General features: G+C 56.1%; 1 protein-coding gene across 1 annotated transcript; it reads right to left on the bottom strand.

The window, feature by feature from the left end:
• On the bottom strand, positions 1-27,016 carry STRIP2 (striatin interacting protein 2). The gene is made up of 21 exons (XM_069882303.1): positions 26,878-27,016; positions 24,898-24,967; positions 23,917-23,991; positions 23,698-23,832; positions 23,381-23,501; positions 22,251-22,319; positions 22,038-22,144; positions 21,793-21,920; positions 21,003-21,188; positions 17,320-17,543; positions 14,886-14,951; positions 14,172-14,235; positions 13,379-13,450; positions 12,864-12,938; positions 11,693-11,790; positions 10,499-10,625; positions 8,457-8,557; positions 6,048-6,114; positions 3,667-3,771; positions 2,538-2,742; positions 1-1,155 (listed from the first exon to the last, which is right to left on the bottom strand). The coding sequence occupies exons 1-21, from the start codon at positions 27,007-27,009 to the stop codon at positions 905-907; spliced, it is 2,478 nt and encodes an 825-aa protein (XP_069738404.1). The 5' UTR covers positions 27,010-27,016; the 3' UTR covers positions 1-904.
• Positions 27,017-27,614: the final 598 nt, after the last annotated feature.

The following is a 27,614-nucleotide window of genomic DNA, read 5'->3' as shown; positions in this document are numbered from 1 at the left end:
TGCAGTTTAAAAGTTGCTCTGGTTTATTTCGAACAAAAGGAGATTTAAAACTGTGAGTGGGTTCGCTAATGCTATTTCTCTGAAAAATGCCTTTTACAAACCACAATAAGGAAACATTCTCAGTTTAATTCCACAGCAATGAGCACAAATCCTGTCATGACAAATACTTGTGGGTTTATCACTCAATAAATCAATAACAGTACAACCTAAGTAAGTTGTCACCTGGAGCACCTCCTCTCCCTGCTTTAATGCTTGGCATAAATATTCCTCCAGATAAGGAAACATCCGTGTAAATATTAAGTTATTTAAAGTGCTGCTTTCTGTCTCCTCCAGGCTTAGAAGGGCTAAGGAGCAGGGAAGGGAGCTATCTGGACATCAACCATTGCAGTAATTATCCTTCAAAAGCAATTAGGTGGAGAGAAACGTAGCACTCGCCTCCTCCACAGCTCCGAACACCACAGAGCGATTCAACCATCCTACTCTCATGCCAGGGGTAAGTGAAGGGAGCGGTAGAGGAAAGCGGCGCGGCGGAAAGGAAAAGGATTATGATCCTTGTCAGTTGTGAACCCAGCCGGGAGACAGCTCTGAGCTCTCTGACGCTGGTGTCGATCTGCAGGATGGACCAGACAAGCTCACTCCTCATGCTGCCGCTGGTGACGCTGGAGCCTGCTCGGTGGTCTCCGTGCGGGTCTGTTGGCACCGCGTGGGCTCCAAGGAGTTATGGGGAAGGGGTGACCACCAGAAAAACACACTCGGGGGTGTCTGGGGAGACATAATGAGGTCTGGTCTCTTTGGGAAGACTCTGATGCTTTTCCAGCTGTGCTTACGAACCCCCAGGTCCAAGATAATCCTTTCCTCATTCCACAGCACCCAGAGTGGGACAGAGGCAGAGGAGGCATCGCTCTCACTGGCACTGCAGCAGCTCCTCCCAGCGAATGGGCTGGGAAAACACCTCCCGCTCCAGCCAGAGCTCGTAGGAGCAGTGGAAATCCTCGGGGAGCTCCAGCCGCTGCCCCAGCACGCTCTGCAGGCAGTTGTCCACCGGCGCAAACTCCGAGTCCTGAGGTTTGTCGTAGCGCCGGCTGTTGAAGGCTTCGATGTTGGCTCTCAGGGTGCATTCTTCAGCCTGGAAATCCCACGGTCTCGCATCGATATCTGCATCAGGAAACAAAACCAAAGCATTGGGGAAAAACAGCTCTGGTGAGGTCTGGGCAGCAGGAAGGATGAAGGTTTTACAGCAACCGCATGTCCAAATTGAAGAGATATTAGCCAGTCAGTTATTCCTAATAATCATTCCTAATCAATTCCCATTCTGTGTGCATTGTAATTTAAGTTATTTGAGTGAAATGCATTAAAATCACTTGTAAATAGAAATGCTTACAAAAGAAATGCCATCATTTCTGCTTCGCTGTGTGCTTTAAGGACACTGCAATTCCTGAGCTCCTGTTTTACTGATGTCTGAAGAGGAGATCAAGGTGAAATGCATGTTGCTAAAACCTGGAATGCTATTATGGGCTGCTGAAAGCAAAGTTCTCTAAAACATGGACAAATTTAACTATGAATGATGCTGAAATGCTAACGACTGGCTGTGACAACCATGGGATTTCCATCTCATAGAGTCCCGGAATGGTTTGTGTTGGAAGGGACCTCTCTCCCTGATGGCCACAATGAAGTATAATACATATATTATGTAAACATATAATGTGTTAAAAAAATGCAGTGCTTGGGTTTTTACAGGCTTTAACTGTCTGAAATACTTATTTACTCCATAAAGGTTTGGTAAATTCATCGGCAAAGCTCAGCTGTGCTTAAGGGAGAGAAAGACCTGAGCTGATATCAATCCAGATACACAAAGATAAAAATAAGTGCTCCAGGAAAAAACATTTAGATTATACTGGGAAAGATTCCTCCAGGGAAAGGGTTGTCAGGCACAGGCAGAGCCTGCTTAGAGCAGCAGTGGAGTCCTCATCCCTGGAGGCGTTCAAAAGCCTTGTGGATGCGGAGCTTAGGGACAGGGTTCCATGGTGGGGTTGGCAGTGCTGGGCTTATGGTTAGACTCCATGATTTTAAAGGTCTTTTTCAGCCCAAATAATTCTGTGATTCATTTACTCCGTGATTTGTTTCCTCCTGATGGTGCTGAAAGGAGCCTTAAGGCTTCTGAAAATATCCCCATACTGACCCAAACGAGTTTACGGGATCCTAAGTGACAGGGGACAGGACGAGAGGGAATGGCCTCAAGCTCCGCCAGGGGAGGTTTAGGCTGGACATTAGGAGAAAATTCTTCACAGAAAGGGTCCTTGGGCACTGGCAGAGGCTGCCCAGGGAGGGGGTTGAGTCCCCTTCCCTGGAGGGGTTTAAGGCATGGGTGGACGAGGTGCTAAGGGACGTGGTTTAGTGTTTGATAGGAAAGGTTGGACTCGATCCGGTGGGTCTCTTCCAACCTGGTTATTCTATGATTCTATGATTCTATGATAATGGATCACATCCAACCTCCTGCGTGCTGACTTGAACTCAGAAGCACCCCTGGCAGCACTCACCGTTGCCGTAAGCCCAGTCGTCGTTCATGCGGTGCCGCACCTTCTGGTAGATGGCAGACATGGTTTTCATGTTGCTCTTCCTCCACTGGCGCCCCAGGTACTTGGTCTGGATTTTCAGCAGCTTGAGGACGTACAGCTGCATCATGGCCTGCTTCACCTTCAGGGCTCGCTTCAGGATCGGGGCCGACTTGAAGACCACCAGCATCTGCCAAGGAATCAGCACAAACCAATGAACTCTTGAATCAGAAACAGCGTGGCCAGCAGGAGCAGGGCAGGGATTGTGCCCCTGGACTCGGTGCTGGGGAGGCCGCCCCTCGACTCCTGGGCTCAGTTCTGGGCCCCTCGCTCCAAGAAGGACCTTGAGGGGCTGGAGCGCATCCGGAGAAGGGACCGGAGCTGGGGAAGGGGCTGGAGAACAAGGGTTCTGAGAGGCAGCTGAGGGCCGTAGGGCTGTTTATCCTGAAGAAGAGGAGGCTGAGGGGAGAGCTCATCGCTGTCTGCAACTGCCTGACAGGAGGTTGTGGAGAGGTGGGTGCTGGGCTCTTCTCCCAAGGGACAGGGGATGGGATGAGAGGAAATGGCTTCAAGTTGCACCTGAGGAGGCTTAGATTGGATATTGGGAAAAACTTCCTTACAGAAAGACTGGTGAAGCCCTGGCTGAGGCTGCCCAAGGGCAGTGCTGGAGCCCCCGTCCCTGGAGGGATTCAAACACCGTGTGGCTGTGGCACTTGGGGACAGGGTTCAGTCAGCACAGTGGGTTGGGCTGATGTTGTCCTGGATGAGCTGAGAGGGCTTTTCCAACCTTAACAATTCTGTGATGATTCCTTTCTCTGATTCCAGCACAAGTGCTCTCTGTGCAGCTTTGGGCTGTAACACCCGGGGCACGTGCGATACCGACCCCAAGCAGGCAGAGCAGGAGTGTTCAGCACAGCCAGCAGTGGCCACAGGGAGCCGGGGGTCACAGAAATAAGTATTTTTCATAGAAGAAAAGGTATTTTTGCATTTAAGGCTCAATCTGTGACAGAAAATTGGGCGACTTATGAAGGAGCAGAGGCCTAGCACTGCCAGAAGCAGCTCCCAGCAGGAAGGTTGAGCTGAAGCCAGGCAGGGAGGTGGGACATCACCTTACCATGGTCCTTGAGTGCTTCCACTTGGTCAGCTTGTTGAGGATCCTCAGCAGGTTGATGCAGGAGAATAGATTCCTCCAGCAGAACTGGTTGTTGTCTCCCGCTTCCTGGAAAACAAAGAAACAACTTCTGCTTGATCCATAAATCCCTCAAAGCCAGCTGGAGGGTGGAACAACTCACAGAATCAATTGGTTGGAAAAGACCTTGGAGATCATCGAGTCCAACCATCTGTGTCCACTACTGAACCGTCCCTGAGCACCTCATCTGCCTGGCTTTTAAACCCCTCTCAGCCTCTGCCACGGCCTGAGAACACTTCCCATGAAGAGGTTCTTCCTGATGTCCAGTCTGAACCTGCCCTGGCACAACTCAAGGCTGTTGCCTCTCGTTCCGTCACCTGTCACTTGGGAGAAGAGCCCAGCACCCACCTCGCTCCAACCTCCTTTCAGGTAGTTGCAGACAGCGATGAGCTCTCCCCTCAGCCTCCTCTTCTCCAGGATAAACAGCCCCAGGGCCCTCAGCCGCCTCTCAGAACCCTTGTTCTCCAGCCCCTTTCCCAGCTTTATTCACCTCTGGATGCTCTCCAGCACTTTATCCTGTTGGTCTCAGCCCATGGATCCAGCCTGGCCAAGTCCCTCTGCACATCCTCCTACCCTCCATCCATGGATCCAGATCCCTCTGCAGAACCTTCCTCCCCTCCATCCATGGATCCAGCCTGGCCAGGTCTCTCTGCAGATCCTCCTGCCCTCCAGCCATGGATCCAGATCCCTCTGCAGATCCTCCTGCCCTCCAGCCATGGATCCAGGTCCCTCTGCAGATCCTCCTGCCCTCCAGCCATGGATCCAGATCCCTCTGCAGATCCTCCTGCCCTCCAGCCATGGATCCAGATCCCTCTGCGGATCCTCCTGCCCTCCAGCCATGGATCCAGGTCCCTCTGCAGAGCCTCCTGCCCTCCAGCCATGGATCCAGATCCCTCTGCAGATCCTCCTGCCCTCCATCCATGGATCCAGAGCCCTCTGCAGATCCTCCTGCCCTCCAGCCATGGATCCAGATCCCTCTGCAGAGCCTTCCTCCCCTCCATCCATGGATCCAGCCTGGCCAGGTCCCTGTGCAGATCCTCCTGCCATCCAGCAGATCGACCCTTCTGCCCAGCTCCGTGTCACCCATGAACTCACTAAGGGAGCACTCAATCCCTCCCTGCAGATCATGGATATGGAACAGAACTGGAGCCAGCGCTCCTGGCCAGCCCTGCAGCTCGCTGCATGATCCAGGCTTAGGGCATCAGCAGGAGGACACCGGGGACACCCTCGGAGCCTCTTTGTCGGGCGTCCAATCCAGCTTTGAAACCAGACTTACTCAAAAAAATCTCACTAGCATTGCCTTCACTCCTAAAACCCAGCACCAAACCTGTCATTCCTTTAAGCTGACAGAACTACTGGTGTATCTGTAACTTCTAGAGGCCAAAACGGAGATGCAGCTGACTGATTTCTTCTGGGATCTGGTAAAAGCCCCACTGAACAAATGTATTTTTCTGCCAGGAGAGGTGATGTCTGTGCTGGAGGCTCCTGCGCACGCGGCAGCTGCTTTCCTGCCAGGACCGCAGCCGCTCCTGATTTACACCCGCAGCCAACAGGTCCCTCCTCTGCAGGCAGCACTGCTGAACCCATCCACGTTTTCCACAGGGGTAACTCGAGGGCTCTCCTGCGTTCAGGCCCATGGAAAGCGTAATTGTCTGTTATATCCACTAAGAAATGTGTTACGGCTGGGATGCTAAAATCTACAGCAACACATAAGATGCTGGCTGAAGAAACACAAATGTGTGCACAAAGTGCACCTCCGAAGCACCCAGGCGTGCTCGATTCCTACAAAATCCTTTCAATCACAGGAATTGCCCCTAGTATGAACACACGTGGTGGAATTCAAGTTGGTTTCTGTGTATTTTCTAGCTAAACTGGTCACCTGCGAGGCTGACGTCGTGTCCGCTGGAGGGAGGCGACAAGGCACGTCTTCAACACAACAACCCCCAAACTGGGGAGCAGATCCCGCTGGGAAAGTGTAACTGGGAATATTGGCCCTAAACAAGTTCTGCCTGCTCCTACAGACATAAAGCTCAGTGTGAGCGTGAGGATAAGCAGGAGCCATCGGAGCACTCAGCAACGTGAGGGGCCCTGAGGTGCCTGATGCCAGCAGTGCCTCCTCCTCACCTCCCCACAGCTGACAGGGAGTCCCAACAGCGGTGCGAGGAATTTTCAAGTCTGGAGTGGGAAATAAATCTAATTTTGGAAAGGCTGAGTGTACAGAAAAAGAAACAGGAGAAAGATAACACAAATTTTTCTTTTGCACAAAGCAAAAAAGTGGTTACAGGGACCCTTTCGGTGTGTCTTACCAGGCTTTCTGCGGTGAGCTCGGGCAAATCACAGACTGTGCAGTGTGGGTAATCCAGGACGGAGATGCTGCAGAGGACAGGGAACAGGGGACTCGTAAGAACCAGGTAAACCAGAAAGAAAGTTTTTAAGCCAAGCTCTGTGATTACACCCAGTGATCTGCAATGTCTTCCCTGTGCTGGGGAGGAGTTGAGAAGCAGCAGCAGCAGCAGTGCTGCCTTCTGCAGCATGGAGTTTGAATCACAAAATGGTTTGGGTTGGAAGGGACCTCAAAGGTTCCGGTCCCTCCCACGGGATCAGGTGCTCGAAGCCCCATCCAACCTGGCCTTGAGTGGCGCCAGGAATGAGGCAGCCACGGCTTTTCTGGGCAACCTGGGCCAGGGCCTCCCCATCCTCATTCTGAAGAATTTCTTCCCAATGTTCAATCTGAACCTTCCCCCTCCCAATTTAAATCTAATCTTAATTTCCCCCCTTGTCCTGTCCCTGCACTCCCTGATCAAGAAACTGTCCCAGCTTTCCTGGAGCCCCTTTCCATACTGGAAGCTGCTCTAATGTTTCCCCACAGCCTTCTCTTCTCCAGGCTGAACAGCCCCAGCTCTCCCAGCCTGTCCCCAGAGCAGAGGGGCTCCAGTCCTCACATCATCTCCGTGGCCTTCTCTGGACTTGGTCCATCCTAACCCTAAAGCTGGATCTGCCCTGTGGATACAGGCAGGATCGCTCAGAGGGAGCCCAGCTCGGGACCAGGAGCCCCTCAGCTCATTTCCCACTGATCCTCCCTGGGCACCACTTGATATTTCCCATTTTGTCATCACTGGACTCGGGACCATAAATTGGAACACGACCAAATCCCTCAATCCTTTCTGCAGGGCACTCCCTGGATCAGAGCTCCCTGCTGCAACCCCACCTTCTGCAGAGCATCCTGCCCGTGGAACCTCCAGCAGATGGCAGAGGGAGCCCAGTGCTCCTGGGCTGTTTCCTCATCCCTTATGTGCCTCTCAAGGACAGGATCCGAAGTGGAAATGTTTATCAATAAGAGAATTAATACGTTGCTTTCTATTGGGAGCAGCCCAGGGGAGAAGGACTTTGGATGCAGGAGAAGGAGAAGCTCGACAGGAGCCGGCAACGTGCGCTCCCAGCCCAGAAACCTCCCGTGTCCTGGGCTGCATCCAAAGCTGTGGGACCAGCAGGGAGGGAGGGGATTCTGCCCCTCTGCTCCACTTCTGGAATCCCAAATGTAAGAAGGAGATGGAAGCGTTGGAGCAGGTCCAGAGGAGGCCACAGAGATGATGTGAGGGCTGGAGCCCCTCTGCTCTGAGGACAGGCTGGGAGAGTTGGGATTGTCCAGCCTGGAGAAGAGAAGGCTGCAGGGAGACCTTAGAGCAGCTTCCAGTATGGAAAGGGGCTCCAGGAAAGCTGGGGAGCGGCTTTCTCCAAGGACCTGGAGTGACAGGACAAGGGGGAATGGCTTTAAATTGGAAAGGAGAAGAGTTAGATTGGACATTGGGAAGAAATTCTTCACAGTGAGGGTTGGAAGGCCCTGGCCCAGGTTGCCCAGAGCAGGGGTGGCTGCCCCATCCCTGGAGGGGTTCCAAGGCAGGTTGGATGGGGCTTGGAGCCCCTGATCCAGAGGGAGGTGTCCCTGCCCATGGCAGGGGTGGGACTGGATGGGTTTCGAGTTCCCTTACAGCCCAAACCATTCCACGATGTCTCCACGTGTTCCTTCTCACACGCGCACACCCGCAGGGGCAGGAAAAGGACCAGCCTGCACCCACGGCTCATGAGCAGCAGAATGAGCAACAAACATCAACAGAAAGGATCTTTCCATCATTCCAACAGCAACATCCCCTGCGGAGCTCTCTGCTGAACGGGGAACTCCTTCCCCATCCTGCTGAGCTGTGAAGCTGTTGTGCTTTTCTAGTTTCGACGCTGAGTCGCGGCAGCCCAGCCTGCCCCTCTGCGGACTCAGAATGGGGCCCGTGCCCTCAAATCAGAAGTGAAGGGCAGTGGCAGCTACGCAGAAAAGTCAAGACAGCTGCATTACAGCAATAAAAAGTGGAAAAGCCCTAAAAAGACCCTCCCCCACCTAACGTGTTTGAAGCATGGCCCACAGATGCCTGGTGGCACCAGATCACCTTCCAAGAGTTCATGGAAAGATGAAAAGAATTCCACTGCCAACCAAGGGGACAGGTCTACGCGTGCTTGAGTGGCCTAGTGAGATTGGAACCCCCCACTCCAGTCTTCCTCGTAAACAGAAGGGATCTGCTCCCCTCCAGGGTGTTCCTGCAGGGAGAGCCCCAAAGCCGTGCTAGGACCAGGAGTCACTTAGTTCCACCACATATTCAAGCGTTGGGTTCCTCACGCACAAAACCTCTCTGCCCCAACATCTCTCTCCTCCCCAGAGGCAGCTGTACCTGTTTTTGGCCGTGATGTAAGACAAGATGTTTTGATTGAAGAACTTGAGGATCAGCGGGATGCAGTTGGCAAACACCAAATGCTGGGACACGTACTCGAACTGAGGAAGAGAAGGGAAACGGGTCAACGTCAGCTGGAATGACTGGGAGTGGAGGCTCATCTTCAGCCAGGAGCAAAGCAGCCTTGACGGTTTGCTCTGAGCATCTTCCCATCGTGTGTCAGGCTGGCATCACCTACAGCAACTCCCGCCCGCTGGGAAACTGCTAGAGAGCAGGGACACAACCTTCGAGGTGGCAGTTTAGGAACAGCTGCACTTAAGGAACGCAGCGTAGCTTTGGAGGATAAAAACCTGTGGCAAAGAGTTTTTGGGGAAGAGGGAAGGAGGAGACGTTGCTCTTACAAGAGAACCTACCCTAATTTCAGGATGAGAGGGAATGGCCTCAAGCTCCATCAGGGGAGGTTTAGGCTGAACATTAGGAAAAAATTTTGCATGGAAGGGGTCACTGGGCACTGGCAGAGGCTGCCCAGGGAGGGGGTTGAGTCCCCTTCCCTGGAGGGGTTTGAGGGACGGGTGGACGAGGTGCTGAGAGACATGGGTTAGTGATTGATGGGAATGGTTGGACTCAATGATCCTGTGGGTCTTTTCCAATCTGGTGATTCTATGATTCTATGATTCTAATTCCCACAGCTGCCACACACTGATCCTAGTCCCTGTTAGGAATCTGAGAAAAGGACTCCTATCTCCACACCTGCTTTTAAATCATCTTCTTTCTAAGTGTTAAATAGTCTGGGTATGTGCGGCTGCGTAACCCAATGAAACTCTTCTGGGCTCCAAAGGGACAAACAAACAGCAGCGATATCCTAGCCCATCCTCTCCTCTCCTTCCCTATCCCAGCCTATCCCATCCCACCCCACCCCACTCCCAAGCTTCCCCCTAACCTGCAGTCATAGAGTCCTGGAATGGTTTGGGCTGGAAGGGACCTCCAAGCCCATCCAGTCCCACCCCTGCCATGGGTTTTCGCACTAGTGGCTTTTTCCTAGTGACCAGCACTAGAAAAAATGATGATGGGTCACCCAAACTCAGACACAAAAGCAGAATCAGGAGAGGAAACCCTGCAGCTTTCTCCACGTGTGGCACCAGGCTGCGAGGGTCCTGCTGTCACGGAGGAAGAAGTGAGGGGAGGTGTTTCAGGGATGAAGCAAGAAAAATCAGTGAAGGGATGTGGAGCAAAACCAGGGTTGTGAAAATATGAGGGGGGCATGGGGTTGGGTTTTTATTCATTTTATCCAATCCAGTATATGGGTTTGTAGAATCACAGCATCAATCACGTTGGAAAAGACCTCTAAGGTCACGTCCAACCGTCAACACAACACAAAAATATTTATATCTATCTTCAGATAAATACCGGGGGCTTCACAACAAATGGATTTGTACCATGCTGAAGCCTTTAAATGAAGAAAACAATCACAGAATGCTAATTGATTGCAGAATGGGTGGAGAATGGGGCCCAGGCCACAGCCCACACCAGTCCCCACAGGTTTTTGAAGCAAGGAGAGCCCTCCTGCGAGTCCAGAAACCAGACTGCACCTACGACCCAGGCCTCCAGGCTCTGCTGAAGCTGGAGCCCCAAGAACCCGATCACACCACAGGGACACGGGCTGAATTAGCTGACCTCAAGAGGTCCTACCCTGCACTATTTCTGGCCACTGGAGAAGAGACAGAGCAAAGAGAGTCTTGTCTGACCATCCTTGCCTTGCTCGTGATGTCTCCTGGACTTTAACCTGATCAACCACAGTGTTCATTGCTCCAGAAGACTGAAAACTTCTGTGTGAGCGGGAACATCCATCAAACCATGGTCAGAGGTACAGGCTGTCCCTGCCTGAGGGCCCCTGTGCAGATCCTGCCCTGGACCTGGGCTTCACTGCTGCGGAAAAGTGACCTGCATGGAGCCCCTTCCTGAGGCCTCTTAGGGGAGGGTCTGTCAGGACAGACCAGCCTCAGGACCAGTGTGGTGGCAGCCAACCCCTTCTCTGCGCTCACCTGGTAGATGTGGTTCAGCTTGAAGTGCTTGAGGAGCAGCAGCAGCGAAGCTGAGATGCTCTTCACGATGATCTCCTTGTGCCTGTTCACGTCGATCCCCAGCTTCATGCTCTGGAGAACGGTGATGCTGGTGGGAGGAAGGCAACAGCACCGTGGGACGGGAGCAAGGAGGACATAGGGACTGTTGAGTTCATGTCCATCTGGACAGGCTCTACAGACAGAGGGATCCTTGCTCCTTCCTGGGCCCCCCATTTCCATCTACTCCTGCCTGATGGCAACAAAATGCATTAAAAAAGGGGAAAGAAAAGCTGATTGTGCTCTGCCAGCAATCCTGGGGGGAGCGGTATGAAGGAGACCTGCCACATGTTGTGGAATCATGGAGTCCTGGAATGGTTTGGGTTGGAAGAGACCTCCAAGCCCATCCAGTCCCACCCCTGCCATGGGCAGGGACACCTCCCACTGGATCAGGGGCTCCAAGCCCCATCCAACCTGGCCTTGAACCCCTCCAGGGATGGGGCAGCCACCGCTTCTCCGGGCAACCAGGGCCAGGGCCTCCCCACCCTCACAGCAAAACATTTCTCCCTAAGATCTCATCTCAATTTCCCCTCTTGCAGATCAAAACCATTCCTCTCATCCTGTCCCTGCCCCCCCTGATCAAGAGCCCCTCCCCAGCTTTCCTGGAGCCCCTTTCTGCACTGGAAGCCGTTCTAAGGTCTCCCCGCAGCCTTCTCTTCTCCAGGCTCAACAACCCCACCTCTCCCAGCCTGAATTCGTACGGACGTGTCTTTATGATCTGTGTGAGTCCGCTGGGTTTCATGACACGTGTCACCATGCCAGCAGAGCACAGCAGCTGCCGATAGCCCTGAAAAACCAGCACCACTTCCTTGGCTTTCACCCCTCTGCCCTGGTGGCAACAGCAGCTCACACCTATCCAAAGAGACGAAGCCAAATCTGGAGCCCCTCAAACCCATCAGGCACTGGAAGAAGCTGCCCAGAGAAGTGGTGGAGTCCCCATCCCTGGAGGGGTTTAAAAACCAAGCAGGTGAGGTTCTCGGGGATGGTTCAGTAGGGGACTCGATGATCTCAAAAGTCTTTTCCAGCCAGGTGATTCTATGATTCTGCTGGCAAAGCCCGGCTCCCGCTCGGGCCGTGGCAAGGCTGGGATGGCCGGTTGCCACCTTGGCAGGGACTTACGGCATCTCTTCAGGCAACACGTCTGCCAGGATGTTGATGGAGTCTGTCTTGGCTTTGGAGGTGGGGGCTGCAGCCAGGAGGATCTTCAGCAAAGCAATCTGCGGGGAGAACAGGCATGGAGCGATGCTCCTGGGAACAGAAATTCCTTCCTTCTCCTTCACCTGCTGGAACTAGACAACTCCAAGCCAAGCAACCAGGGTTTCACCAGCCACCCATCGTGTTGGAGTGCGTGTGCCAAGGCTTGGCCTCTCCTTTCTCACCCTGGACAGAGAGGAGCGTGGCAGCTCTGCTGTGGCCTTCGCTTAAGGCATCGTGAGCACGGGAGCTCCAGGAGCACGGATAAACCCATGCAAGGTCCCCCAGGAGCTCAATGCAGCTAAATCTGTGTTTGTGTCTCCCTGTGGACGCAGCGCATGTGACCCAGTGAGCGCCTTAATGCAGCTGAGTTCTAGGACACTCATTGCATTCCTCTGCAAAACTCCTGAGGCCACGGGAAGGCTGCAAAGAAGGTCTTGATGTACATACAGGCTCTCCACGGTTTGGAAGCTGTTGAGAGCACAGCCAGGGTGACAGAGACCTGGGGGTGTTCCCTCCTCCCCTGCTGAGCTATATAGTGTCCCCGTGGCTTCACTTGCTTCCTGTCCCAGCAAGCCACCTCGCTTGGACATCAATGAGAAATCGTAATGGAAGGTTCATCCCAGCAAGAAGGATAAACGTTCAGGGGAACCATGAAGCCCACAGGTTCCTTCCTGATGGCAGAAGTGAAGGTGCCCGCATCAGTGTGTGACTGGTTGCTAATTACTACAGATTAAGAGACAACATGGGGCTGCCCCAACTGGCTCCTCTCAATGTCTGGAGGGCAGGAGCCAGTTTTGAGCTCCCACCGATGCGGAGGACGTTGTTCCTTGTTCCCAGTCCTCCACACACTTCAGTCTTCCAACCACTGACTCGTCTCCGTTTGGTGCCCCTGGGTATCCGCACCCCTTGATCCTCTGAATCCCTCCTCTTGGACTGTACTTTCTCCTCAACTCTGCTCCAGATTCCCACCAAAATCTCACCATTCAAGCCACGAACCATTCACCATTCAAGCCCCATGTCGAGCTCTGCAGCTCACAGGTCGGTGCCAGCCCCCCTCAAAGGCTCTTCTTCAAATTGAGGAATGCGGACTTACCATGTACTGGGGAAGATTGTACAACATTGCTCGGTACAAGACCTCACATGGTGTTTCTTGGACTTCCTCTTCCCCCTGACACAGAGAAACATTAGAAACAAGACAAAATTAAGCATTTCCAGTCCACACACTTGCCCAGAGAAGTCCTGGCTGCCCCATTCCTGGTTGGATGGGGCTTGGAGCCCCTGATCCAGCGGGAGGTGTCCCTGCCCATAGCAGGGACTGGAATTGGATGGGCTTTGAGGTCCCTTCCAACCCAAACCATGCCAGGGGTCTGCGATATGTCCATCATCTCCATATAACCCAGCCTGAGGACCCAGTGACGGGCACAGCTGTCTGCTGACTGCAGGATGCTCCAGGCCTTTCCCCACTGTCTCATTTCATTAAGACATGGTGGTGTAGAAAGAAGAGCATCCAAGGTGTGTCCTAAGGGTCACGGAGAATGTATGAATTTCTATGACACCCTGGAAACCCTCCCCACATCTCCCTAGTGATGGGGAGTGTCCACTTCTTACCAGAGACATGGGGCACTTCTCCAGCTCTTCCTCGTTCTTGATCTGGACATCTGAGATGGAAACGTACTTGTGCTGGCAAAACACAGAGAGACAGAGCAACCAGAGCTGGAGGATGAAACACAGTCAGCAACAACAACGCTTGCTGATTCCAGTAATATCTGAGTTAGGTGTCTGGGCCACCGCAGATACGTGGGGAACTCATCCTTGTGTGGGACACTCCTCCGTCCCTGAAGTGCCCCACGCATCATGCAATCCTTATCACTGATCTGGATGAGATCCCTCAGTAAGTTTGCAGATGACACCAAAATGAGAGGGAGTGTTGATCTGCTGGAGGGCAGGAATGCTCTGCAGAGGGACCTGGCCAGGCTGGATCTGTGGATGGAGGGCAGGAAGGCTCTGCAGAGGGATCTGGATCCATGGATGGACGGCAGGAAGGCTCTGCAGAGGGATCTGGATCATGGATGGAGGGCAGGAGGATCTGCAGAGGGACCTGGCCAGGCTGGATCCATGGATGGAGCCAGGAAGGCTCTGCAGAGGGACTGGGATGGGCTGGATTGATGGAATGAGGCCAACAGGACGGGATTCCACAAGGTCAAGCACTGGGTCTTGCAGGCCAGGTCAGGGGGGGCTGTTTAGCCCCCTGAATCAGCAGGAGGTGGAACTGGATGGGCTTTGAAGTCCCTTCCAACCCAAACCATTCCATGATTCTATGAGGTCAGACAAGCTGACTGCTACTCAGCAAACCTTCCTGAGGTGTTTCACACAAGCACAGTGCATGAAGCCACCACCTTACCTGCTTCAGCGTCTTCACGCTTTCATGGATCGGCCGTGGCAGCCCTATGAGGGTCTCGGTGTCTCTGTCAGGGAGGAAAGCAGGTGACCATGGGGCTGGGAGGGAGATCTCTGCTCGGATACTTCCACATCATACAAGGTAAAAGTGAGAGCCTGTCACCTACTGAGTGTACGGAATGCATCCCAGGTGGGTCAGGAACCAAGAGAGATGTTGGTTCGAGCTGCCCGCCCTCCCACCTCCTCCCTAGCAAAGCCTGAACGAGAGAGGAGCGACACGGGGGCAAATTGGGGTGAAATCAGGTCTTTGCATGGAGCCAGCAAGAGCCCAGCACAAACACCCTGCTGGGTCCCTGCCAGGAGGACCCTGCACCTGCAGCCTGGTTTATTATCAAAGTGAGCAATTTTCTGTGGACACTCTGCTCCCCACTCCCTCCAGTGTCCAGACGATCTCTGGCTTGGGCCAGGAGTCGCTTATTCTGGGCTAGGTTGGATCTTTAATTGAAAGAGGTCCTAGGAGACCACCACCTCCAAGAAAATGTTTTTATAAGAACAAGCAGCCCTGGCAAAATCCCGCACTGCACCACATCATCCCGAGCACCTCTCAGACCAGCAGAGCTCAGAGAACCTCAGCTCCACAGACACCTCTGACCAGTTCGGGTGCGCTAATGGGAGCTACGGGATGGACTTGCTGGACCCACACACACAAAACACTCACTGTCCCAGCGTGAATCCGATGAACTTGTTCCGGCTTGCTTCCAAGAAATGCTCGATGTCCTTTTGTCTGATGGAGCAGAGAGAAACAAACACAAGGAGAAGGGTGGGGAAAGCGCTTTGGTCACAACAACCCCAAGCAGCTCCAGGACTGGGAAAGAGCGTCTGGAAAGCTGCCTGGAGGAGAAGGACCTGGGGGTGTTGGTTGACCATGATCCAGCAGTGGCCCAGGTGGCCAAGAAGGCCAGTGGCATCCTGGCCTGTTCCAGAACCAGCGTGGCCAGCAGGAGCAGGGCAGGGATTGTGCCCCTGGACTCGGTGCTGGGGAGGCCGCCCCTCGACTCCTGGGCTCAGTTCTGGGACCCTCGCTCCAAGAAGGACCTTGAGGGGCTGGAGCGTGTCTGGAGAAGGGAACGGAGCTGAGGAAGGGGCTGGGGAACAAGGGTTCTGAGAGGCGTCTGAGGGCCCTGGGGCTGTTTATCCTGGAGAAGAGGAGGCTGAGGGGAGAGCTCATCGTTGTCTGCAACTGCCTGACAGGAGGTTGGAGCAAGGTGGGTGCTGGGCTCTTCCCCCAGGTGACAGGGGATGGGATGAGGTGAAATGGCCTCAAGTTGTGCCAGGGGAGGTTCAGACTGGACATTGGGAAACTTTTCTTTACTGACAGTGGTGAAGCCCTGGCAGAGGCTGCACTTCAGGTCAGGGTTTGGTCGGCATGGCAGGACTGGGCTAACGGTTGGACTGGATGAGCTTGGAGGGCTTTTCCGTTGCTGTTTGCCGTGCAGCTCCGTGGGAGCATGTGAACCTTCTCATCCACCTTCTGTGCACCCAGCACATGCATCTGCTCACTCTGAGCGAACAAATGTTGTCTCTGTGGTGTGGTGGAGCATGTGCTGCTCTGAGAGAGCAAGCTGACAGCTCATTTACCACGGGCATCCTTTACAAGAACAGGTCAGGGTCTCGGCACCACAGTGAGGACGTTAACCATGAGCCAAGGCTCCCACAGGCAGAAGGAAACCCAGCTGGATTTCCAGGCACGAGCCCAGAATAAACGACAGCCGTTTGATTCCGAAGCCAAGGGCCTTGAGTTATGTGGGGTTCAATGGCACCACGGGTACGGACACCAACGTGGGAAACCGGTTCTCGCTGTGAGGAAAGCTCTCCCCAGTGAGGAAAGCTCTGTAGAGACACATATAACCCTGCTCCACCATGTCCTGGGCTGCATCCAAAGCCGTGGGACAAGCAGGGAGGGAGGGGATTCTGCCCCTCTGCTTTGCTCTGGTGAGACCTACACTGGATCCTGTGTCCAGCTCTGGAATCCCTAATATAAGGACAAGGAACTGTTGGAACAAGCCCAGAGGAGGCCATGGAGATGATGTGAGGACTGGAGCCCCTCTGCTCTGAGGACAGGCTGGGAGAGTTGGGGTTGTTCAGCCTGGAGAAGAGAAGGCTGAGGGGAGACCTTAGAGAACCTTCCAGAATGGAAAGGGGCTCCAGGAAAGCTGGGGAGGGGCTTTTTCCAAGAGCCTAGAGTGACAGGATGAGGGGAAACAGCTTTAAATTGGAAGGGAGAAGATTTAGATTGGATATTAGGAAGAAATTCTTCACGATGAGGATGGGGAGGCCCTGGCCCAGGTTGCCCAGAGAAGCCGTGGCTGCCCCATCCCTGGACGGGTTCAAGGCCAGGCTGGATGGGGCTTGGAGCCCCTGATCCAGTGGGAGGTGTCCCTGCCCAGGGCCGGGGTGGGACTGGGTGGGCTTGGAGGTCCCTTCCCACCCAAACCATTCCAGGATTCTATGATTCACTCCTTTGTTTCAAAGACACTGAATTAAACCCAGGCTTCAAGTGAGCAGCAAAACATCCACATGGATTAGAGTGGGGGAGAGGATTTCAACTCTTCCTGACCACATCGCTCCACATCGCTTCCACATCGCTCGCAGCAGAACTGGTCTGAGGATGGGAGGGCACCAACTCTTTTATCCTCAGATGTTCTCACCTTAGAGCAAGGCCACCAAAGAAGGCTTCACAGGTAACACGAGTCCCACTTGGGAAGCAAGGGGCGATGTCGTTACCCAGCGCTCAGGACAATTGATCTGGGACTTTGCCCTACTCAGCTCCACTGGTGCTGGATGGGAAAGCTGGTCCTGCTCCCATGGCGCTCCAGCAGGAGCCTCCTTCCCAGTAAGACCTGGGATTTCCAAAGTGGGATCACCACACATTGGCCAAGCTTGGCCACACCTGGTTTGTGAAGCTTGGGGAGAGGCTCAGCGCAACCTAGTCCAGAAAGGACCAACCCAGACCAAAAAAGAAGTGACGTGACTGTGGTTTAACTGCGCAGGGACAACCAACTTGCCCCAAACTGACGTTCAGCCTGTGGTGAGGTCCAGGACAAGCAGCTGGGAGGACCAGGGAGGACAGCAATGAAACCAGAGAGGCTTACCTGACTTTGGGTGCCCAGGGGAGCCCTTTGGGGAATGACACCCTTTCAATAGGTGGGCGCTGAGCAGGCATGGTGGGGATGATCACCTCCCGCTCCATCAGGTCCAGTTCCCCCTCGATCCCGCTGTCCACATCATCGTTCTCCTCTTCGTCAACTCCAGCTTCGTCATTCTTGAAGGGGTCTCTCTCGTTGTAGATATCCAGACTGTCTTGCTTCACCAGGGGCTGCAGCGAAGGGAAAGGAGAAGTTAAGGTCACTCTATGGATTGTATTTCCCTCCCCACTGCTGGCACCAAACCTCTCTCTCCTGGAAGGATCAAGGTCCCAGATGTTCCTCAGGTGAGAACTTCCTAGCTGTGGCCACCAAAGCCTGGACAAGGAACAAACCCCTCTGCACCTCTAACCTTGCTGCTCTAGGAGGTGTGACCCCATTTTCTATCTTACCTTTTGGAGCTACTATCCAACATTGCTCCGCTGCCAAAAGGAGCATTTCCCTCCTTGGATGATAACACAGCAAATCCAAGAGCAGAGCCAGAAAAGAAAACAAAAGAAAAAGAGGAGCTTGCTGTGAGCATTTTGCTACTTGGTGCTTTTCAGCCTCTTGCCACAGGGCCAGGATGTCTGCTCGCTTCCTCTGCATGAAGTGTGTTGTGGGGCTGAGGTGCCACAACTGGAACTCGTGGATGAAAAGCTGAGCGTGAGCTAGAAATGGGCGCCTGCAGCCCAGAAAGTCAACCATGCACTGGATTGCACCAAAACCAGCATGGGCAGCAGAACATAGACTCATAGAATGTCCCAAGGTGGAAGGGACTCATAAAGACCATCGAGTCCAGCTCCTGTCCCTGCACAGAACAACCCAACGTTCACACCGTGGGGCTGAGGGCCTTGGCTTCTGGAACATTGTCAGGCTCGGGGCTGTGACTGCTGCCCTGGGAGCTGTCCCAGGGCTCCACCACCTTCTGGGGGAAGAACCTTCTCCTGATGTCCAACCTAACCCTCCCCTGGAATCTTCCTGCCACTCCCTCAGGTCAGAGAGAAGAGCTCAGTGCCTGCTCCTCCTCCTCCCCGTGTGAGGAAGCTGCAGAGCGCCAAGAGGTCTCCCCTCAACCTCCTCTTCTCCAGGATGAACAGACCCAGCGATTTCAGCCACTCCTCACATAGTTTCCCTCTAAACCTTTCCCCAATTCTATGTCCTCCTCTGGATGCTCTCCAGGAGCTTTAGATCCTTGTCAAAATAGGGTCAAGGGAGGGGATTCTGCCCCTCTGCTCTGGGGAGACTCAACCTGGACCCTGTGTCCAGTTCTGGAATCCCCAACACAAGAAGGAAATGGAACTGCTGGAACAGGCCCGTAAGAGGCCACAGAGATGGTGCGAGGGCTGGAGCCCCTCTGCTCTGAGGGCAGACTGGGAGAGTTGAGGTTGTCCAGTCTGGAAAAGAGAAGGCTGTGGGGAGACCTTAGAGCAGCTTCCAGCGCTGAAAGGGGCTCCAGGAAAGCTGGGGAGGGGCTCTGGATCAGGGAGGGCAGGGACAGGATGAGGGGAACAGATTTGAGATACAAGAAGGGAGATTGAAATGAGATCTTGGGGAGAAATGTTCTCCTGGGAGGGTGGGGAGGCCCTGGCCCAGGTTGCCCAGAGAAGCCGTGGCTGCCCCATCCCTGAAGGGATTCAAGGCCAGGTTGGATGGGGCTTGGAGCCCCTGATCCAGTGGGAGGTGTCCCTGTCCATGGCAGGGGTGGGACTGGAGGGGCTTTGAGATCCCTTCAAACCCATCCAACCCAAACTGTTCTGTGTTTCCTCCTGTACTCAGAATCACAGAATCACAGAATAACCAGGTTGGAAGAGACCCACCGGATCACCGAGTCCAACCGTTCCTACCAAACACTAAACCATATCCCTCAGCACCTCGTCCACCCGTGCCTTAAACGCCTCCAGGGAAGGTGACTCAACCACCTCCCTGGGCAGCCTGTTCCAGTGCCCAATGACCCTTTCTGTAAAGAATTTTTTCCTAACGTCTAGCCTAAACCTCCCCTGTCGGAGCTTGAGGCCATTCCCTCTTGTCCTGTCCCCTGTCACTTGGGAGAAGAGGCCAGCACCCTCCTCTCTACAACGTCCTTTCAGGTAGTTGTAGAGAGCAATGAGGTCACCCCTCAGCCTCCTCCTCTCCAGGCTAAACAACCCCAGCTTTCTCAGCCGTTCCTCATAAGGCCTGTTCTCCAGCCCTTTCACCAGCTTTGTTGCTCTTCTCTGGACTCTCTCCAGAGCCTCAACATCCTTCTTGTGGTGAGGGGCCCAGAACTGAACACAGTATTCGAGGAGCGGTCTCACCAGTGCCGAGTACAGAGGGAGGATAACCTCCCTGGACCTGCTGGTCACGCCGTTTCTGATCCAAGCCAAGATGCCATTGGCCTTCTTGGCCACCTGGGCACACTGCTGGCTCATGTTCAGTCGCTGTCAACCAACACCCCCAGGTCCCTCTCCTCCAGGCAGCTTTCTAGACAGACTTCTCCCAGTCTGTAGCACTGCATAGGGTTGTTGTGCCCCAAGTGCAGGACCCGGCATTTGGCCTTGTTAAACCTCATGCCATTGGACTCTGCCCAGCGGTCCAGCCTGTTCAGATCCCTTTGCAGAGCCTCCCGACCCTCCAGCAGATCGACACTTCCACCCAGCTTAGTGTCGTCCGCAAACTTGCTCAGGGTGCATTCGATGCCTTCATCCAGGTCATTGATGAAGACATTGAACAGGGCTGGACCCAGCACTGAGCCCTGGGGAACCCCACTTGTCACTGGCCTCCAGCTGGATTTCACACCATTTACCACCACTCTCTGGGCCCGGCCATCCAACCAGTTTTCCACCCAGGAGAGTGTGCGCCTGTCCAGCCCAGAGGCTGACAGTTTCTCAAGCAGAACGCTGTGAGAAACTGTGTCAAAGGCTTTGCTGAAGTCCAGGAAGACCACATCCACAGCCTTTCCCTCATCCAGTAGCCGGGTCACTTTGTCATAGAAGGCGATCAGGTTAGTCTGGCAAGACCTGCCTTTTGTGAACCCATGTTCACATGTACTCGGCCCTGGGGAGACCGCTCCTCGAATCCTGGGGTCAGTTCTGGGCCCCTCCCCACCAGAAGGATGTTGAGGCTCTGGAGCGAGTCCAGAGAAGAGCAAAGGAGCTGGGGAAGGGGCTGGAGAAGAAGCCTGAGGGCCCTGGGGGTGTTTAGCCTGGAGAAGAGGAGGCTGAGGGGAGACCTCATTGCTCTCTCCAACTCCCTGAGAGGAGGTTGTGGAGAGGAGGGAGCTGGGCTCTTCTCCCAAGGGCCAGGGGACAGGACGAGAGGGAATGGCCTCAAGCTCCACCAGGGGAGGGTCAGGCTGGACAGCAGGATGAAATGTTTTGTGGAAAGGGTGATTGGTCCCTGTCCGAGGCTGCCCAGGGAGGGGGTTGAGTTCCCTTCCCTGGAGGGGTTTAAGGGCCGGGTGGACGAGGTGCTGAGGGACATGGGTTAGTGATTGATGGGAATGGTTGGACTCAATGATCCTGGAGATCTTTTCCAACCTGGTGATTCTGTGATTCCGTGACACTGGAAAATGCATGGACATTCCGGGTAGAAGGCTGCCTTCTTGAATGGATGATGGTCCCCACTGGAAAAGCATCCCAGGGTACACGCCAGGGGGACGCGCCCACTCTTACCCGCCGGCTGCGGTGTCCCCGCTTCTGCTGCTGCTGCTCCATGAGCTCGATGCTGTAGGTGGGGGGCGAGGCGGCACGCATGCTGCGCATCACCTGGATGCTGTCCTCCGGCAAGGGCGGCAGCCCCAGCTCCTCCCGCTTCCGCACCTTCATCTCCTGCAGGGCTTCAAATCCACCCAGCGTGAGCTAGGGACCAAGAAAAAAGGAGGTTGTGGAGAGGAGGGTGCTGGCATCTTCTCCCAAGTGACAGGGGACAGGACAAGAGAGAATGGCCTCAAGCTCCACCAGGGGAAGTTTAGGCTGAACGTTAGGAAAAAAATTTTCCCAGAAAGGGTCATTGGTCCCTGTCCGAGGCTGCCCAGGGAGGGGGTTGAGTCCCCTTTCCTGGAGGGGTTTAAGGGATGGGTGGACGAGGTGCTGAGGGACATGGGTTAGTGATTGATGGGAATGGTTGGACTCCATGATCCCGTGGGTCCTTTCCAACCTGGTGATTCTATGATTCTATGACTATATGAAGAGAGATAAGAGAGCGGGGAGCAGACTGGGCTTCCAGGGCCACCAGACTGGAGAGATGAGGATGAAGAAGCCACACCACTGTTTCATTCTCCAAACTTCTTCCCCACCCCGTCCTCTCCAGGGCTCGGCCCATCCTCTTCCTAGAAGAGCCTGCCTTTTGTCAGCCTCTGGTGCCACCCTGAATAACCTTGTTATGGTTGGAGTGGACAGTGGAGAACATCCTGGCTGCATCAGCACTATGCCCAAAATGACCTTTTTCTTCTGGTGCACCCACCAGAAGCACCTTCCAGAGCAGGAGCAGGACCTTCTTCATGGGGAAGTGTGGAGCGTGGCCGCTGCAGAACTTGGTCACCATCGTGAAGAGCAGAAGAGCGAAGGGCTCTTCAGTGTGCACCGGGAAGCCTGGTGGAGAGAGGGACCAGGAGCAGGTTCAGAGCAGACCCCTTGTCTCCGAGGTCTCCCCGCTGGTCCAGCACAACAAAGGGACCTCATTAGGGCACAAGGAGCTTTGTGGCTCACTCAGCTCCATCCTGAACGTCTCGCGACAGGTTTTCCACTCGGGGGGATCCGCCTCCTGCTCCACACGGATGTTCTCCACCATCAGGTACATGACACTGAGCAGCACCCTGCCAGGACAGCAGGGCAGGGAGGTGACGCCGCCAGCCAGAGGCCGCCGCGTCCCCAAGGCTGCCGCAGAGCCTCCACCCGGTGTGACGGAGGGAGCGGCGATACCTGAGCTCGGTGCTGTCGGCCAGCGAGATGGCCGGCTTCCTCAGGGCACTGCTGCAGGCCTGGCTGTTGCTGCACGGGAGGGAAGGAGCTCAGCGCTGGCCACCGGCCACAGGCTGCTCCTCGCCCTGGGCCCCAGCGGTGGAAACACTGCGCTGGGGCTCCTCCCTGGAGAGGAGGACGACGAGGGAGAGGACGACGACGAGGGAGAGGACGACGACGAGGGAGAGGACGACGACGAGGGAGAGGACGACGACGAGGGAGAGGACGACGACGAGGGAGAGGACGACGACGAGGGAGAGGACGACGAGGATGGGTACAAAGATGAGGAGGAGGAAGGCAAGGAGGATGCAAAAAGAGTGCGAGGAGGAGGGGGAGAAAGAAGGCGAAGAGGAGGGTGAGGACAGCGAGGATGATGGAAGAACAGGACAAGAAGGAGGGGAAGAAAGAAGAGGAGGAAGGCAAGGAGGATGGAAAACAGCGAGGAAGAAGAGGAGAATGAAGATGAAGAGGAAGGTGAGGACAGTGAGGATGGAAGAAGAGGATGAAGAGGAGGAGGGAAAAAAGATGAAGAGGAGGAGGGGTAGGAGGGCAATGAGGATGGAAGAAGAGGGCGAAGAAGGAGAGAGGAAAGATGAAAATGAGGGTAAGAAGAATGAAAAGAGAGTGAGGAGCAGACAGAGAAGGAAGATGAAGAGAAAAAGGGTGAGGAGGGCAACGAGGATGGAAGAAGAGAGGGAGAAAGAAGAAGAAGAAGGTGAGGTGGATGAAAAAAGAGTGCGAGCAGGAGGGCAAAGAAGATGAAGAGGAGGGTGAGGACTGTGAGTATGATGGAAGGAGACAGTGAAGAGGAGGGGGAAAAAGAAGACAAGGAAGGTGAGGAGGGCAAGGAGTATGGAGGAAGATAGGGAGAAGGGTAAGAAAGAAAGAGAGAAAGGCAAGGAGGATAAAAGAGAAAAGCAAGAAGCGAGGGAGAAAGAAGATGAAGAGGAGGGTGAGGAGAACGGAAGAAGAGGACAAGGAGGAGGGCAGAAAGAAGATGAAGAGGAAGCTGAGGAGGGCAAGAAGAAAGAATAAGATGAAGAAGAGGACAAAGAGGGTAAGGAGGCCGAGGGCGGTGTTGGTCCTCTCACTCGATTTCCATGTTGAGGAGCTCCAGGAAGGCAGTGAAGGTTCCCAGCTGGTACAGGAGGAAGCTGTTGTGCCGAGACCAGTGCAGGACATCACCTTCATTATCACAGTCTCCAAAGACACCTGGAGAGGCCCAGCAGGAGGCACTGGTTAGGTTGGAGCTGCCTTTGAACACCTGGAGCACACAGGACCATCTCAGGATGGAGCTTCACTGCTCCAGCCTGGTGTGACCCCACAAGAAGGCTTCTCCCGAACTCCTGTGATGAGGCCAGGCCGCGGGTACGTGGCCACATCCAGACGTGGGGTGTGTGGTCCTTACCCTGTGCCAGGTAGAGGATGGCCCGTGCTACTTTGAGCCGCTTGTCCCTGTTGACCACCTCCAGTCCATCCAGCAGGCGCATGACGTAGGCTTTTTGCCGAGCCCCGTCCAGCTCCAGCCACCTTCTGCCTGGCACTGGAACGGGGACACGACCACCAGCCGGGTGCCTCCCAGGGGTCCCGCTCCCACCCCGGGGGCTGCCAAGCCCAGAGTCGGTACCTTGAGCGTGAAAGTCCTCCTCGAAGCATCTCCTGTTGGTGCTGAGCTCAGGCTCTTCGGTGTAGCTGTACAGCTCTGATGGAGAACAGAGTCAGCAGGGACCCGGAGGGGTTTCACCCTCCTCCTCATGGCCAGATTCCCTGTGGGGCGCTGAAATGTCCCCACGGACCCGAGGAGACGCAAAGTAGGGACCTAAATTCATCCCTGAGCCCTTCTGCTGCTCCAAATGTCACCTTGGAGACACCCAGTGCCACCAAACCCATCACGTTCATCCCCATGTTCGGGCTGGGCTCTTCCCACACTCCTGCTCACAATGATGCTGCCTGAGCAGCTTTTGCAGCTTCACAGGGGTCTTGGGGGGGATTTTCTGTCCCAGTTAACCCAGTTTGCAAAGGGAGGGAAGGCAGGAGCGCCCAGGTAAGACCTGCACCCACGCAGCTCAGATGTTTTGGGGCCAGGATTGAGGGGGATAACGCCGTGCCTGCTCCTCTATGATCCCTGCCCGCTCCCACGCAATCCCGGTGGGACTCGTGGTGCCACGGAGGCCTGACCCGACCCCGCGAGGCAGCAGGAAGGATCCCTGGCACAGAACATGTGCTTTAGCCAGGCCGGCTCGTGCAGCTGAGACACGTGGCTAAAAATAACCCCTGTGCCGGTGGAAACACACCTGGACCCAGCGCGTTACGGAGCAGACGCAGCCGGAGCCGCTGCCAGGCAGAAGATACGGGACAAGGACTCGACCCACGGTGACACCCACGATAACGGGTGACGCGTCCCAGCTCAGGCGCTGCCCATCCTCCCACCTGGATAACGGAGCGCGGGGACATCCCGTGCCCCGACGTGTCCCTTCTGCTCGTCCCCAGGGAGCGAGAGGCTCTCTATTAATAACTCCCTCTTGCTCCATTACCACTGGGATGATTCCACCCCCATCCTGCTCGCCCCAGGGATGGTTTTCCCCTCCCCTATAAACAGCAACGCTACCTGCCAGCTCGGCACCGTGGCTGTCGGCGTCCCCGTACTCGAACTCCAGGGTGGGACAATCCACTGAGCCCTGTGGAGAGTGGGACGGGGGTCAGCGGGACGGGGGTCAGCGGGACGGGGGGTCAGCGGGACGGGGGGTCAGCGGGACGGGGGGTCAGCTATGTTGATGCCTGCATGAAGCTGCTTAAAATCCTGCACAAATGTGGGAGGCGAGGGTAAAAACAGTGCTTCTCCAGCGCTGGGGAAAGCAGAGGCAGGACGCAAGGTGCCAGCGAACATTTGATGCATCTCAGATCCCTGCGTGCACTTAAAATCCAAACCCCGGGGCTGGTTTGGAGCGAAAGTAGTTTGGAGCCAGCAGTGGCCCAGAGGGCCAAGGAGGCCAAGGGCATCTTGGCTTGGATCAGAGCCGGCGTGGCCAGCAGGGCCAGGGAGGTTCTTCTCCCTCTGGACTCGGCCCTGGGGAGACCGCTCCTCGAATCCTGGGGTCAGTGCTGGGCCCCTCCCCACCAGAAGGATGTTGAGGCTCTGGAGCGAGTGCAGAGAAGAGCAACGGAGCTGGGGAAGGGGCTGGAGAAGAAGCCTGAGGGCCCTGGGGGTGTTTAGGCTGGAGAAGAGGAGGCTGAGGGGAGACCTCATTGCTCTCTCCAACTCCCTGAGAGGAGGTTGTGGAGAGGAGGGAGCTGGGCTCTTCTCCCAAGGGCCAGGGGACAGGACGAGAGGGAATGGCCTCAAGCTCCACCAGGGGAGGGTCAGGATAGACAGCAGGAGGAAATCTTTCCCGGAAAGGGTGATTGGTCCCTGTCCGAGGCTGCCCAGGGAGGGGGTTGAGTCCCCTTCCCTGAAGGGGTTTAAGGGCCGGGTGGCCGAGGTGCTGAGGGACATGGGTTAGTGATCGATGGGGATGGTTGGACTCGATGGTCCAGTGGGTCTCTTCCAACCTGGTGACTCTGTGATTCTATGAAAGCTCCCAGGAGGACCCGGAGCCCTCAGTGACCCCAGAACCACCCCAGATCCATCAGGGCTGCAGGGCCCCCTCCTCCCACCAAGGAGCAACTGGAGCATGAAACTTCTCCGACGAGGAATAACGCATCTCGGAGCCCGGGGAGGCGACACGCGAGCGGATGATCGACTCAACATAATTTCTCCTCCCGAGCCGCAGCTTCGCCCGCGGCAGCCGGGCTGGAATATTGGTATTAATATCGCTGACCTGGCTCGCTCAGAAACGCTGTTTTCTCACCCAATTTCGGCAGCGGAGCCGGGAGAGCGAAGCAAACCCCGAATTCTTGGCTGGGGCGGCGGTTCGGGCTCCGTCCCCGGGAGGGGGGACCCCGCTCGGCCCCGGGGGGGCTGGGGGAGCCCCGGGCCCGTCCGGCACCCCGGATCCCTCCGGCCCGGGGCGGGGGGCTCAGCCTCCCGGGGGCCCCACGGCAGAACGGGCCCCCCCTGCAGGACCCCACAGACCCCTGGGGCGGGGGGACGGGGTAGGGGCGCCCCCAGGACCGGGGATCCCCCTCCCAACTCTCCATCCTCCAATCGCAGCCTCGAAAGAGCCGCAGCACCCGGGACCCTGACCCCTAAGGGGGGACCCCAGACCCACGGGGAGGGACCCTGACCCCTAAGGGGGGACCCCAGACCCACGGGGAGAGACCCTGACCCCTAAGGAGGGACCCCAGACCTACGGGGAGGGACCCTGACCCCACAGGGAGGGACCCCAGACCCACGAGGAGGGACCCTGACCCCTAAGGAGGGACCCCAGACCCACAGGGAGGGACCCCAGCCCCACAGGGAGGGACCCCAGACCCACAGGGAGGGACCCTGAACCCTAAGGGGGGTCCCCAGACCCACAAGGAGGGACCCTGACCCCTAAGGAGGGACCCCAGACCCACAGGGAGGGACCCTGAACCCTAAGGGGGGTCCCCAGCCCCCCGGGGAGGGCCCCCCAGCCCCACCGGCGGCTCCCGCCGGCCCCTCCGCTACCTCGGACTCCTTGCGCTGGCTCCTGAAGAGCTCCCTGCCCTTGTTTGGGGTCTGTCCGGGCCGAGCCCTGCCGGGCGCGGGGGGTCCGGGGGGTCCCGGGGGTCCCGTGTCCGCGCCGCCCGCCGCCTCCATGCGCCGCGCCCCCCGCCCCGCAGCGCACGTGGGGCCGCGCGCCCCCCCGCCATTGGCCCGAGGGGGGCGGGGGGCGGGGCCTCGGACACGCCCTCCGCGCTCCGATTGGCCAGCGGGGAGGGGGCGGGGCCTGGAGACAGAGCCCTCCGCGCTGCCATTGGTCAGTGGAGGAAGGGGCGGGGCCTGAGGCCTGAGGCCACGCCCCCTCCCTTAGGCGAGGGGCGGGGCAGGAGGGACCCCAGGGGACGGTGAGGGCGGCCTGGGGGGCAGGGAGCGGGGGTTTGGGGGGGTCCTGGGGAGGGGGATGCAGAGACTGAGGGGTTTGGGGGGGTCCTGGGGAGGGGGGGACGCAGGGACCGGGGGTTTGGGGGTCCCCGAGGGGCTGGGAGGGGGTGCAGGATGCGGGGGGTTGGGGTAACCCAGAGGGGCTGAGGGGGTCCGGGGGGGGACGCGGGGGTCCTTGGGGGGGATCCCTGGGGGATGATCGGGGGGGAGGGTCGGGGTGATCCCAGGGGGCCTGGGGGTGCTGAGACACGGGGTTCCCTTGGGGAGGGGGTTGCTGGGAGGGGGTGGAGCTGGGAGAGCTCTGGGGGTGCTGGGAGCAC

Source organism: Phaenicophaeus curvirostris, unplaced genomic scaffold (assembly GCF_032191515.1).
Source record: "Phaenicophaeus curvirostris isolate KB17595 unplaced genomic scaffold, BPBGC_Pcur_1.0 scaffold_115, whole genome shotgun sequence".
Taxonomy (NCBI): Eukaryota; Metazoa; Chordata; class Aves; order Cuculiformes; family Cuculidae; genus Phaenicophaeus; species Phaenicophaeus curvirostris.
The sequence above is the reverse complement of the archived record's forward strand: the minus strand, read 5'-3'. Positions and strand labels throughout refer to the sequence as shown.

What these genes read in the sequence shown, in the direction of transcription:
- STRIP2 (XM_069882303.1), bottom strand. Translation starts at nt 27,009, where the DNA reads ATGGAGGCGGCGGGCGGCGCGGACACGGGACCCCCGGGACCCCCCGGA. An exon ending in ATCGGATTCACGCTGGGACA is followed by an intron (nt 14,236 to 14,885) that starts GTGAGTGTTTTG and finishes CCTCCCTGACAG; the next exon opens with AGACACCGAGACCCTCATAG. An exon ending in GGAAGCACTCAAGGACCATG is followed by an intron (nt 2,743 to 3,666) that starts GTAAGGTGATGT and finishes ATTCCTTGGCAG; the next exon opens with ATGCTGGTGGTCTTCAAGTC.